The sequence below is a fragment of the Oryx dammah genome, unplaced genomic scaffold (genome assembly GCF_014754425.2).
Source record: "Oryx dammah isolate SB20612 unplaced genomic scaffold, SCBI_Odam_1.1 HiC_scaffold_5, whole genome shotgun sequence".
NCBI lineage: Eukaryota > Metazoa > Chordata > Mammalia > Artiodactyla > Bovidae > Oryx > Oryx dammah.
The window spans coordinates 97,268,997-97,283,461 of NW_024070189.1; the positions used below are offsets into that span (position 1 = coordinate 97,268,997).

Consider the following 14,465-nt stretch of genomic DNA (forward strand, 5'->3'; position numbering starts at 1 on the left):
TGCCTGAGTTCATGTCCCAGCTCCACCTCTTTTTCTGCAGTGTGATCTTGGCCACATCACTTCATCTCTCCCATACTTTCTTTTCCTCATTTATAAAATGCAGATAATACTGGTACCTCCCTCTTAAATTGCTCTCAGGGCTGAAATGAAGGTGACACCTCCATTTTAAAGGATGCCATAAGAAGCTCAGTAATCAAGATAAATGGGCTTCCCGGGTAGCTCAGTTGGGAAAGAATCCACCTGCAATGCAGGAGACCCCAGTTCGATTCTTGGGTCAGGAGAGCCCCTGGAGAAGGGATAGGCTACCCACTCCAGTTTTCTTGGGCTTCCCTTGTGGCTCAGCTGGTAAAGAATCTGCCCCAAATGCAGGAGACCTGGGTTGGGAAGATACCCAGGAGAAGGGAAAGGCTACCCATTCCTGTATTCTGGCCTAGAGAATTCCATGGACTGTATAATCCATGGGGTCACAAAGAGTCAGACACAACTGAGTGACTTTCACTTTCAATCAAGATAAATAACAGCTTCATGTATTTTTTTTTAATCAAAATTAATGCAGGGAGTTTCCTGGTGGTCCAGTGGTTAGAACGCTGCACTTCTGCTGCAGTGGGCACAGCGGGGGAACTAAGATCCAGCATGCCAGTGGCACAACCCCCCCCAAAAAATTGGGACTTCCCACTCGTGGCTCGGTGGTTAGGATTCTGCCCTTCCAATACAGAAGGCACAGGTTCTATCCCTGGTCAGGGAACTAAGATCCCATGTGCCTCATAGTGTGCTTCCCCCCGCCGGCCCCCCCCCCCGGCCAAAAAAAAGAATAGAAAAGAAAGAAAATTAATGCAAAAAAAAAAAGACCTCCATGATGAACAAAATATCGAGCTATTCAATAGAATGAAACGCTGACCTTGCCTACCCTGACTTTTCTCTAAGTTTTGATAACCAGTGCTCATACCAATAACATTTATTTACAGCATCAGACAGCCAGTCCACAGGCTGTAGTGGACAATATGATTTTTTTAATATTAAAATCTTCTTTTTGAATGTTGAAAATATTTTTATCTTGGTTACTGACGTTTGGTGTGCCTAGTCGCTCAGTCGTCTGACTCTTTGTCATCCCATGGTCTGTAGCCCACCAGGCTCCTCTGTCCATAGGATTCTCCAGAGAAGAATACTGGAGTGGGTTGCTATTCCCTTCTCCAGGGGATCTTCCCAACCCAGGGATCGAACCCAGGTCTCCCACATTGTAGGTGGATTCTTTACCCTCTGAGACATCAGGGAAGCCCACTGAAGTGTGGGGCACCATTAATTTTTTTTTTTTTTAGGTAAACTGAATTTTACTAACAAAAAACATAAGATAGTGTAAGTTTTACAAAACAAATGACCAATAAATGTTAGGCTATCATTATAACCCTTACTTCGAAATTTTCGCCAAACGCTGGCTATGATCAACTACCATGTGAGTAGCTCGTCCCTTTAACTTTGCCACGTTGTATCCCGTGAGTCATTGCGCAGTTCAGCCCCACTGTATCCCATCGTGCCCTGCGCCTTCCTTCTGCGACTTCCCCCTCTTCCGGTGCGTGCCTGATCATGGCGCAGGGGCAGCGGAAGTTTCAGGCGCAGAAGCCGGCGAAGATGAAGGCGGCGGCGGCGGCCTCGGCGCGGAACCGGGGCCCGAGGAAGGGCGGTGAGAAGCGGACGGGGGACTCGGGGGTGAGGTGGGCCCGATATTCTCCAGCCTCACGAGAGCGCGTTTCTCCCCAGGTCGCGTTATCGCACCCAAGAAGGCGCGCATCGTGCAGCAGCAGCAGCTCAAGAAGGTGAGTGCGGACGAGCAGCGGGTCGGGGATGAAGTCCCAGTGCTGTGAGCCTCAGTTCCCTCCTTTGTGCGGTGGGTACGGAAACATTATCTAGCAACCAACGGGTCTCCTAAAGCAGGGATTGGCGCGCAGAAAAGTGTTTACATGTTAGCTGCTTTCGCTAAATTGTCTTCGTTAATCAGTCAGTTCAGTTCAGTTCAGTCGCTTAGTCGTGTCTGACTCTTGGCGACCCCATGAATCACAGCACACCAGGCCTCCCTGTCCATCACCAACTCCCGGAGTTCACTCAAACTCGTGTCCCTCGAGTCGGTGATGCCATCCAGCCATCTCATCCTCTGTCGTCCCCTTCTCCTGCCCCCAATCCCTCCCAGCATCAGGGTATTTTTCAGTGAGTCAACTCTTCGCATGAGGTGGCCAAAGTATTGGAGTTTCAGCTTCAACATCAGTCCTTCCAATGAACACCCAGGACTGACCTCCTTTAGGATGGACTGGTTGGATCTCCTTGCAGTCCAAGGGACTCTCAAGAGTCTTCTCCAACACCACAGTTCAAAAGCTCAATTCTTCGGTGCTCAGCTTTCTTCACAGTCCAACTCTCACATCCATACATGACCACTGGAAAAACCATAGCCTTGACTAGACGGACCTTTGTTAGCAAAGTAATACCTCTGCTTTTCAATATGCTGTCTAGGTTGGTCATAACTTTTCTTCCAAGGAGTAAGCAAGCGTCTTTTAATTTCATGACTGCAGTCACCATCTGCAGTGATTTTGGAGCCCCCCAAAATAAAGTCTGATAAAGTCTGACACTGTTTCCACTGTTTTCCCCATCTATTTCCCATGAAGTAATGGGACCAGATGCCATGATCTTCGTTTTCTGAATGTTGAGCTTTAGGCCAACTTTTTCGCTCGCCTCTTTCACTTTCATCAAGAGGCTTTTTAGTTCCTCTTCACTTTCTGCCATAAGGGTGGTGTCAGCTGCATATCTGAGGTTACTGATGTTTCTCCCGGCCATCTTGATTCTAGCTTATGCTTCTTCCAGCCCAGCGTTTCTCATGATGTACTCTGCATATAAGTTAAATAAGCAGGGTGACAATATACAGCCTTGACATACTCCTTTTCCTATTTGGAACCAGTCTGTTGTTCCATGTCCAGTTCTAACTGTTGCTTCCTGACTTGCATATAGGTTTCTCAAGAGGCAGGTCAGATGGTCTAATATTCCCATCTCTTTCAGAATTTTCCACAGTTTATTGTGATCCACCCAGTCAAAGGCTTTGGCATAGTCAATAAAGCAGAAATAGATGTTTTTCTGGAACTCTTTTGCTTTTTCCATGATCCAGCAGATGTTGGCAATTTGATCTCTGGTTCCTCTGCCTTTTCTAAAACCAGCTTGAACATCTGGAAGTTCACGGTTCACATACTGCTGAAGCCCGGCTTAGAGAATTTTGAGCGTTACTTTACTAGCATGTGAGATGAGTGCAATTGTGCGGTAGTTTGAGCATTCTTTGGCATTGCCTTTCTTTGGGATTGGAATGAAAACTGACCTTTTCCAGTCCTGTGGCCACTGCTGAGTTTTCCAGTTTGCTGGCATATTGAGTGCAGCACTTTCACAGCATCATCTTTCAGGATTGAAACAGTTCATCTGGAATTCCATCACCTCCACTAGCTTTGTTTGTAGTGATGCTTTCTAAGGCCCACTTGACTTCACATTCCAGGATGTCTGGCTCTAGGTGAGTGATCATACCATCGTGATTATCTGGGTCATTAAGATCTTTTTTGTACAGTTCTTCTGTGTATTCTTGCCACCTCTTTTTAATATCTCTGCTTCTGTTAGGTCCATACCATTTCTGTCCTTTATCGAGCCCATCTTTGCATGAAATATTCCCTTGGTATCTCTAATTTTCATGAGATCTCTAGTCTTTCTCATTCTGTTGTCCTCATTAATAGACATCAAAAACACAGGCAGCCTGGGAAAGGAGTTAAAAACCCCAGCCTTGCAAGAAGGATGTCCTGGATGCAAAACGCAGTTCCGTTGACAGCTAGTGTATCTACACCCCGAAGATCTTAACTGAAATGGTCCTAGTAATAGCACTTCTCTCCTAGAATTGTAAGGATTCAGGGCCATAGGAGTGCTTGTAGGTGAACAGGGTTAAATTTATAAAGAAGTTGCAGAAAGACTTGTTAAGATTGCAGAGAAGTTTCAGAGAGATCTGGTGGAGTCAGATCTGAATTCGAGTTGTACTCTGCACAGTAATTCGCACTTTGTAGTTGTTCAGTCGCTAAGTCGTGTCAGACTCTTTGTGACCCTGTGGACTGCAGCATGCCAGGCTTTCCTATCCTTCACTGTCTCCCAGAGTTGTTCAAACTCATGTCCGTTGAGTAGGTGATGCCATCCAACCATCTCTTCACCTGTCGCTTCTTCTCCTGCCTTCAGTCTTTCCCAGCATCCGGGTCTTTTCCAGTGAGTCAGTTCTTCATATCAGGTGGCCAAAGTATTGGAGCTTCAACTTCAGTGTCAGTCCTTCCAATGAATATTCAGGGTTGATTTCCTTTAGGATTGACAGGTTTGATCTCCTTGCAGTCCAAGGGACTCTCAAGAGTCTTTTCCAACACCGCAGTTCAAAAGCATCAACTCTTCAGTCCTTCGCCCTACAATCTTGAGCATATTATTCAGAGCCTCAGTTTTTTGTCTTTTGGTTTTTGCTGCAGCATGCAGCTTGCAGGATCTAAGTGCCCCAACCAGGGATTGAACCATTGCCCTCTGCAGTGGAAGCGCAGAGTCTTAACGCCAGGATATGAGAGCCTCGGTTTTCTTAGACTTGGGTACCCTGCTTACCTCCACCTGGCAGTTGGAAGAGGGAAGTGTCTCTTGGGCAGCTCAAGCTCAGTATGTCCAAAACCAGGCACTCCCACTCTGCTCCATCACCCCAGCATGATCCTACCAGTCTCTCCTTCTAGATATTCAGGATTCCCCCTTTCTCTCATCCAGGTTGGACCTCATCCTTTTTGCCTTTTTTTTTAACTGGGCTGTGCTGGGTCTCAGTTGCGGCAGACGAACTGTTAGTTGTGGCATGTGGGATCTAGTTCCCTGACTAGGGATCAAACCTGAGCCCCCTGCATTGGGAGCGCAGAGTCTTAGCCACTGGACCAGCAGGGAAGTCCCTGCCTTCAGGATTAATCTAGAATGCACTCACGTTTCACCTCCTTGACCCCCCCCCCCCCGACCTGGCCCCATCCCGTCATCTAAAAACACCTGGACTAGAGCAGTCACATCCTGCCAGATCTCCTTCCCCTGCCCCTCCAGTAACAGCCACGGGGCGCCATTGAGCATCCGAGAGCTCCTGAATCAGGGCACCTCTGCTCAGAACCCTGCATGACTCCCACCTCGCTCAGGAAGAGCCTAAGTTCTCCGCATAGGACCTGGCACTTTCTACCCCTGTCTTTTCCCTGCCCTCATCCCCTCCCTCTCTCCTTTCCTCCTGACTCACTCCCTCTAGCATAACTGGCCCCTTAACTGCCCCTTGACCCACCTGGGAATGTTGGCACTAGTTGTTTGCTCCACCTGGATTCTTTCCCAGAAATCCTCACTGCTTCCTTCCTCCAGGTCTAGGCTGGCAGCCCCCGTTGCTTCTGAGCAGCCATCCCTGATGGTAACCTCACCACTGCAACTCTTGCTCATTATCCTTTCTCTTTTCTCCACAATAGCACTTATTATCCGCCATCATTCAACAGTTTACCAGAGTGTCATTGAAGGTTACACACACACATATGCGTGCGCGCTCTCGCTCGCTCTCTCAATGTCAGCTCTGTGAAGGCAGAAGTTTTTCTGTGTCTTTGCTATTGTGTTCCCTGTGCCCAGGTGTGTGGTGACACCCGTGGTCATCATGGTCATTGAAACTCATAGAGCAAGGGAGCAGTTTAGGTAATAGGATTAAACTGTCAGTTTTGGACCCAAACACTTGGGCTCGGATTGCTATGCCTTTATTTGTTCCACCCCATATCTCTCAGAGCCCCAGTTCACCATTTGCCGAGCAAAGATGACGGGACAAGAAGGGGCTGGAGTTTTAAGCCAGAGAGTCTGGGCGGGCTGGGTTCCAGTTTCCCATCGCTCACATAGTTCGGGAGCCCTGGCCAAGTGCCTCCTCCCTGCAGGTGCCTCTGTTTCTCCATCTATAAAATGGGGATGAGCAGAAGTTTAGAAGCTGAGGTCCAGAGATGAGAAGGGGTGTTTTGTGTGTGTACAGTGTTCTCAGAGGGTGGGGCAGAAGTAGGACTTAAGTGCCAGCCACCAGACTCTTGGGTGCTTTTTCAGGGAGAGGGTTGCTGATCTAGCCCCTGGTGAGCTCACAGAACAAAAGGCTGCAGGCCAGGCCGTCCCTCCCACCTCAGGTCCCAGTCTGATTGCTCCATGCTTGCTCCCCCCAGAACCTGGAGGTTGGGATCCGGAAGAAGATTGAGCATGACGTGGTGATGAAAGCCAGCACCAGCCTGCCCAAAAAGCTGGCGCTTTTGAAGGCCAGCACCAAGAAGAAGGAGGCCTCTTCTTGCTCCACCAAGATGCCTGCCTAAGGATGCGCCCCAGCAGTGACCACCACTGCAGCCCCCTCCTCTGTGCTCAGACCTGTGCAGGTAACCCCATGGGAAGGAGGAACTGTGCTCTCCAAAGACTTGAATTGCACCTCAAACTTGACTGGGGCCTGGCCCATGAGCCAGTGAGTAGCAGGTCAAAAGCACACTGACTGGCTGGCTTCCCAGGTGCCAAGATGTCAGCACAGGCCAAGGCCAGGGGGATGTCTTCACCAGCTTCCTGTGTCCCCACTACCCCCTCCCACATCCTGTCTGGATAACTTGGAGCAAGACACCTGACTTTGTCATTCCTCCCATGGTCACATGCTCCTGTGAGCAGGCCATTCTGGGGCCTCAGGCCAGATGCCCGGACCCCCGGCCAGCCCCAGTTTACACATGAGCCGCATGCCCAGGGATGCGTGGACAAGCTTCCACACCTCCAGCCTGGGGGATGGGGGAGAGTCTTTCTTCCTACCTTGGGTGACTTGCCTGCTTGCCCTCCACAGATATCCCTGTGTCTTCCCGTCTGCCAGGCCAGACAGCCTAGGGAGCCACCTTCCCATCCTCGGGGCAGACACTGACACCACCTTGTAGAGTCAAAATGCTGATTAAACCAGAAGCGCTTTCAAACTTCTCTGTGCCACCTTTATCTTTTTATAAAAAGTCATACAGTGAGTATGTAGCAGTGCTTGTGGCCCAGACACTGTTCAGGTGCTTCCCACACGTCTCATCTCAATCCTCATGATGCCCAGGTCAGGTCACGAAATTCATGCCCCGGAGCAAGGACTTGAACCCGCCACTGACAGAATCGCAGTGCACCCTCGGCTGCCAAACCACTGCCTCCCTTCACAGACCCACGTTTCCGACCTGTTCCATCCTGGGCTCCCCCTCCTCTAAATCTGCCATCTTGAAGACCAGCCAGTTATGGTTTTGAGATTAATGTGGCCACTTCTGACGAAACTGGTAGAAAATCCCACTTGAAGAGTGTTGGTGCCATATCCTAGTGGCTTGCCCAGTGGCTCGGTGGGTAAAGAATCCGCCTGCAAGGCACGAGACACTGGAAAGGCAGGTTTGATCAGAGACCTGGGGAGCAGAGACCAGGGCAGGCTGTAGTCGGGGATGCTAAGCTGCTGTCTTTGGAGGGAGGTGGGCATGTGGTGGCTGCTCCTCCCAGGTGAGTGACTAACGCCCGGGTGGCCCAGCCAGTCTCATCCACCCCACATGGGTTTCCTTTGTCCCACATAGTAGTGGTCAACATTTTTGAACACCCAACATTTTTCTGAAAAGCAGGGAATAGGGACTTCCCTAGCAGTCCAGTGGCTAAGACCCCACACTCCCAGTGCAGGGGCCACGGGCAATCCCTGGTCTGGAAGATGTCACGTGGCTCAGCCAAGTAACAAAAGCAGGGGACAACCGCTGTGGCAAGCAGTCCGGTGGCTCCTCACTAAGTTTAGCCCAGAGTTGCCACCACGTGACCCGGCCCTTCCAGGCATACACATTAAGGGACTGAACTCGGACAGCATCTCACACACTACATTAACAGCAGCACTGGTCACAGTCACCCAAAGGTGGCAGCAACCAAATGCCCAGCAGATGGCTGGGTAAATAAAATGTAGATCATCCACACAATGGAATATTTATTTTTTGACCATATAAAACAGAATGGCCTCTGGTGGCTCATTGGTAAAGAATCCACCTGTAATGCAGGAGACTGGGGTTTGATCCTTGGGGTCAGGAAGATCCCCTGGAGGAGCAAATGGCAACCCTGTCCAGTATTCTTGCCTGAAGAATCCCCGTGGCCAGAGGAGCCTGGCAGGCTACAGTCCATGGGGTTGCAGAGTCAGACAGGACTAAGTGACTAAGCTGTCAGTCACCATAAGACAGAACGATACAGGCTACACCATGGGTGAACCTCAAAAACATTCTGAAAGAAGACAGACACAAAAGGCCATATAATATGTGATTCCATATATGTGAAATGTGCAGAAGAGGCAAATCCACAGAGACTGTGGTTCACTATGGGGTGCCTGGAAATGGGGAGTGTCAGCTAACGGGTATGGCCTCATCTTTGGGGGTAAGGCAGTGATAAGATTTTGCAGCTTGATAGAGGTTGCAAACATTGTGGAGGTGCTAAATGCCACTGAATTATACTGTTCTAAATGATAAATGTTCCTTGTGGGTTTTAACCACTGGAAAGAAAGGTAGGAAGGGAAATTTCACATACACACCCCCCAAAAAAGTCCTAATTTACATCTCAAAAAAAAAAACAAGAATTGTGGCAGCAGAGCCCTAATTTACTGATAGAGACTTCACAGTTTGGAGTTACCTGGAGTCCAGGGCTCAGGATTTCTGTTGGGGAGGTGGAGCTGGTGAATGCCTCACAGACCCTTAACTAGAAGGCAGGGCTGCTGCTGGGCTCTGTGACACCCCCAGGGCACACCCTTCTTTGAACCCCACCTGGGGGCCTGGATCTCCTGCCATCTGCCCACCTCACAGCAGTTTTCTACCCTAAGCAGGTAGCAAGTGACTTCTGCCCTTGAAATGGAGTTGCTTTGCACAATGGGGATTTTTTTCTCAAATTATTTATTTATGGCTGCGTTGAGTCTTCATTACTGTGCTCAGGCTTTCTCTAGTTGCAGCAAGCAGGGGCCTACTGTTTATTACAGTGTGTGGGCTTCTCATTGCGATGACCTCACAGGCTCTAGGGCAAACGGGCTCAGTAGTTGCGGCGCACTAGCTCAGTTGCTCTGCAGCTTGTGGGATCTTCCCTGATCTGGGATCAAATCTGTGTCTCCTGCATTGGCAAGTGGACTCTTAGCCAGTGGACTGCCAGCGAAGTCCATGATGGGCATTTATTGTGCGCCTACTGCATACCAACCTCTGGGCTAGGTAGAACTGAGAACTGACATTCTAGTCGGGAGAACAGGGAACAGGAAGTCCCAGGCCACCCCCTCCGGAGCCCAACCTCCTCCCTGAGCCTTTTTCAGCCCCTGTTGCTCCTCCGCTCCCAGGGGTCCCCGCAGAGAACCTCATCTGTCCCCCGCTCCAGGAGGTGTTCACTGTGCCACTCTCCTCCATCTTCTGTTTTGCATCTTTGTTATGTCTTGAGCACCTGGAACAGTGGGCAGCAGTTGCTCCACGAACAAGTGTTTGTTGAATGAAGGAAGGAAGGAATTGTTTCATCTTTCTGCAAGGAACATTTTGCGTCCATTCCAAGCACCATCTCCATATGACACGTGCTTCCCTTCCAGGTGAGCTGACTCATAACAGCCTCTTCGAACTTCACAGCTCTGTGAATTGTCAGCAACTGATAGCAATTCTGAAGGAGATCAACCCTGGAATTTCTTTGGAAAGAATGATGCTAAAGCTGAAGCTCCAGTACTCTGGCCACTTCATGCGAAGAGTTGACTCATTGGAAAAGACTTTGATGCTGGGAGGGATTGGGGGCAGGAGAAGAAGGGGACGACAGAGGATGAGATGGCTGGATGGCATCACGGACTCGATGGACGCGAGTCTGAGTGAACTCCAGGAGTTAGTGATGGACAGGGAGGCCTGGTGTGCTGCAATTCATGGGGTCGCAGAGTCGGACGACTGAGCGACTGAACTGAACTGATAGCAATTCAAAACCACTCTTACCTGCTCCTTCTGGCTCATCCAGCCGAGGTCCCATTGACAAGCTCCTCCCCTGTGGAAAAACCAATTTGCCTCCATTCGTACATTTGTTTACTCGAATAGTCTGAAGTCTGATCTGTCCTTAAGAGTGCCTGTTTTTCTGGACTCTTTTGAACCTCGTGGAACATCTGCCTGGTTCCCATAGGAGTTCAATAGAAAAAAAAAATCTTAATACGTGTCCTTTATTTGTCGGTGAGAGCCATGATTACACCCGCTTTTGAAAATTATCTTTTAACCTTTCTATCTGGAATCTCGAAAGGGTGAGGGCTCAGACTGTCTGGGCTCTGGGTGCCATCTGGCGCATCCCTCGGCCACCAGGGGGCGCCTTCAACCTTGGGCCAAGCCCATGACGCAGGGCAGGCAGAGGACTCTTGTAAACTGGCTCCCTTTGTCCCTCTGACCCCAGCCCCTTTGAGGGGGACCCCAGGGGTGAGGAAAGGCATGCAGGTGTGACAGGTATGGGATCTGGACTGTCGACCCACCTGTTTCCTCTTCACCCCATTCCCTCGGCCTCCTGAAACAGCCTCATTTCCCCCCAGCTGCCCTCACCCTCCACCCTGTCACTGCCCCGAGTGACTCCTCTCCTCCCTAGCACATGGGTCGTGCCCACAAACCCCCTTTAGTGTTGCAGCCGAGAGCTCCAAACTTTGGCAAATCCCCATACCTCTTGTTCTCTTCAGTCCCTCTCTGAGCCTTGGTTTTCGCATCTGTTAAATGGAGACCCTAACACCTCTTCCTGCGTGGGGAGAATTCGCTGAACCTTAAGGCTGTGACAGCTGCCTTTGTGTCCTGGGTGGGGTGGGAAGCCCAGTTCCAGCCACTCGTCCTGTCTTACTTCCCTGCTTCCCCCACCCTCACCCCTCTGCCCGGCCCCCACCCCTCCCCGCAGTCATTAAATGTGGCTTTTTCAGACAATTATTCCTGCATGACCCTTTTCCTCTCTTGCCTCCACCTTCCCCCTCTGCCTGGAATGCCCATTTCTCCTGGCAGGGCCCTGACTCCCTGCCCATGAGTTTGTGTTCCAAAAGGGAAGAAAAGAAATGTAAGAAGCAGATCTTGCCAGCTGGGCAGGCCAGAGGGGCTGTGTCCAGACCAGGAAGCAAAACTGCCCTGGTTGGTTTCCTGCCTGAGTCTTCAGGAGCCTCGGAGTGCCTGAGTGGGTGGGGCGGGGGCGGGGGGGGGGGGGGGGCCCCATGGGGAGGGTGCTGCTGGCAGAAGGAGGGACCCTTGGAAAGTTAGAATGGGGTGGTCACAGAGTTGTGGGGCACAGCCCCCCTCATCTGACTGTGGGGTCTCCCCGTTTCTCATGGGTCTCAAGGACATGTGGGTTTGGGGTCTGGAGTTGTGGATGCCTAGACAGTGAGCTCACAGCAGGGCGGGCAGGATAAATGTGCTTCCATTCCCTGAAGCCCAAACTCACTGTCTACACTGAGAGGACTTGCCTGTGGCTGGAAACCAACCCCCCAAACTTCTTTTCTAAAAGTGTTGCTGGGTTTGAAATAGGCTTGGAGACTGCATCCTGGAGGTGTGACACATTTCCTAGGTGTCTTTCTGATTTCTCACATTCTCCTGGGATTGCTATGTGGCCTTGGACAACTTTCTTACCCTTTCTGGGCCTCATTCCCCTCATCAGGGATCAGAATGGAATGCTGGTGTGTCCCAAACTGTGCATTTGATCCCCATCCAATGTGATAAGACCAGCCCACTCATCAAGGTAGGGCTTGAATGCTAGCCCTGCCCTCTCCTGCTATGGATCTTGATTAAGTCACCTGACCTGTCTGTGCCTCAGTTTTCTCATCCATGAGATGGGGATGATGGCACTATTAGTATCTCTTGTTAGAGAATAAAATACACCTCCCTACCTTGTGATGCCCCATTCTCTGTTCCTCTACACATCCTGTTCCACTGGCCTGGAGTGTCTTCTGTGGTTCAGCATCTTGGGGCACCCACTGAAGCATTGTCAGGACAAGGACCAGCCATACTAGATGCTGAAGGCAGCCACTTGGAATAGCCAGACCATGGGTCCTGTTTGCCAGGGGAGTAGTTGAAAGACTTGTTTTACTGAAGTTCTGCCTGCTTCTCTCCTCACCCATCACCCCTTCCCCATACATCTCTCTCTGCCTCAAATCCTTGCAAGAAAGACACGCTTTAATAAGTCTAGGGCTTCCCAGGCAGGCAAAGACTCCACCCCTCTAAGCCTCAGTTTCCCTATCTGAGAAATGGAGATGACATCCCCATTTTGCAGCACTGTCAGAAAGCTTAAACTTGATTATGTGTCTGAACAGCTACAGCACACCATAAACAATCAGTACAGTATTATTATTATTGTTTCTTTCGTTGTCATTGTGGTCAGCTGTGGTTTCTCAAGACCCACAGAAATTACAATGCAGTGCTGTCCCATAGAAATGACCACACAAGTTGCATACGTAACTTGACATGCCCTGAGACCCCATAGAATAAAATGAATACACAATGAAACCGGTGGAGTTAATTTTAATAATGTATTTTACTTAACACAAACTTATCTAAGATAGCATCATTTCAACATGTAATCAATATAAAAAAGTTCTTATTTTGCCTTCTTTTTTCTTACTAAGTCTCTGAAATCCAGTGTGTTTACACTGATGTGCTTAATCACTCGGTCGTGTCCAACTCTTTGCAGCCCCATGGACTGTAGCCCACCAGGCTCCTCTGTCCATGGGATTCTCCAGGCAAGAATACTGGAGTGGGTAGCCATTCTCTTTTCCAGGGCATCTTCTTGACCCAACAATCAAACCTGTGTCTCCCGCATCGTAGGCAGATTCTTTACTGTCTGAGCCACCAGGGAAGTCCACAGCACAGCCTAACTCAGGCTGACCCCATTTCAAGGACTCAAAAGCCCACTTGTGGCCAGTCATGACCATATTGGACAGTGCAGGTCAGAGAGAGTTTGCTGAATGGTGGGCTGGGGACTGGCCAGAACGTACAGCTGGGAAACTGGAAATTCCTGGAAGGAAAAAGCCAGAGTTTCATATAGGGAGGGGCAGGGGGCAACAATTAGACCAGTTAAGAGCCAGCTTGAGTTTTTCCTGCTCTGTACATCATTTCAGTGGAATGGGAACAGGCATGAGTTGGTTTAGTCAACAAGTTATATATAGATTGAGCCACTGCTGTATGTCCTGCGGTGTTCAGGTGCTGGCCTTAAAGCAGTGTATCAGCTGGACAAACTACTGCCTCTTGGAGCTCGCCACGGAGCAGGGAGAGACAAAAGTTAAACAACTGCTGAAGTGATAAAGAAACGTAATGATGACGGAGAGAAGTGCGGCAAAAGGGGCAATGCGGGGTTCTCTGAGGCCAGGGAGCTGGCAGGGGCCGCGGTGGGCGGAGGAACCGCAATGAGCACCACCGACTGCTTCAAGGTCGGAGATGTGGCCCAGACGAGTTGAATCAGAAAAAATAATCAGAAGCGGTCAGATTTAACATCTATTACTTTGAACTTTACGAGACTGTCATTTAGTGTATCAAAAATGATTGAAAATCAATAATTTCATATGATTCAACATAATATATGGAGAAGGAAATGACAACCCACTCCAGTATTCCTGTCTGAGAAATCCCATGGACAGAAGAGCCTGGCGGGCTACAGTCCATGGGGTCACAAAGAGTCGGCCACGACTTACTAAACAACAACAACAACAATATATGAAGCATAGAATGGATTGGGGGTACTTATCTCGGGGCTCAAGGATGGATTTGAATTTGGCTCTATTTCTAGAGAGGGTGTCCGCAGCCCTCATAAGCTCTACCAAGCGACCTGTGATCCCTCCATCCCGCAAAGCATCAAAACTTGACCTGGCGCCCAGAGAAGCTGTTTCTCACGCCACACAGCCCAGAGGGAGGATGGGCTGAGAGGTTGCCCGGGGATCCCGCCGCTCTGTCTCGCTCCCGGGCCGAGCAGTGTTGATTGTCCCCTCGCGGCGCCCGGAAGCGACCCTCAGTAAACAAAGCCGTGTGTGGGCGCAGCCCCAGCAGCCCTGGGAGCGCTGTCCAGCCCGAGGGGGGCGGGGGAGGAATGTTGTGAATGAACCCAAGACCCGCCCCGAAACTCCGCTTAAGGCCGGCGCTGCGAGGTCTCCTCCCACTGTGATTGGTCTTTGGCTCTTCGTGATTGACAGCCCAGCTCGCTGAGCGTCCTGATTGAGTAGTCCCGAAAAGACGGGCAGTGCATGTAACGAATGAACAGCGGGGAGTTGGACACGGATCCGGTGGTGCAGCCAACGGTGGAGGAGAGCCTCGGAGGCCGAAGGGGGGCCAATGGGGACGGGCGGCGGGGGCGGGACAACGGTGTAGGATAAAGCGGCGGCCGAGGCAGCTTCATTGTTGTGAAGCTTTTTAAAGGGGCCGCATCACCCTGCTGGCCCCGGGGTGGGTGCGGCGCGAGTC

General features: G+C 50.4%; 1 protein-coding gene and 1 long non-coding RNA gene across 2 annotated transcripts; one reads left to right on the forward strand and one right to left on the reverse strand.

The window, feature by feature from the left end:
* The first annotated feature begins 1,305 nt into the window (after positions 1 to 1,305).
* On the forward strand, positions 1,306 to 7,005 carry CUNH19orf53 (chromosome unknown C19orf53 homolog). The gene is made up of 3 exons (XM_040240890.1): positions 1,306 to 1,678; positions 1,756 to 1,811; positions 6,231 to 7,005. Exons 1-3 carry the CDS (start codon positions 1,582 to 1,584, stop codon positions 6,372 to 6,374), a joined length of 297 nt encoding a protein of 98 aa, XP_040096824.1. The 5' UTR covers positions 1,306 to 1,581; the 3' UTR covers positions 6,375 to 7,005.
* LOC120864071 lies at positions 1,674 to 12,730 on the reverse strand. The gene is made up of 3 exons (XR_005721127.1): positions 11,906 to 12,730; positions 10,008 to 10,056; positions 1,674 to 1,920 (listed from the first exon to the last, which is right to left on the reverse strand). It is a non-coding gene; the product is annotated as an uncharacterized LOC120864071 (long non-coding RNA).
* Between the last annotated feature and the right edge of the window lie 1,735 nt (positions 12,731 to 14,465).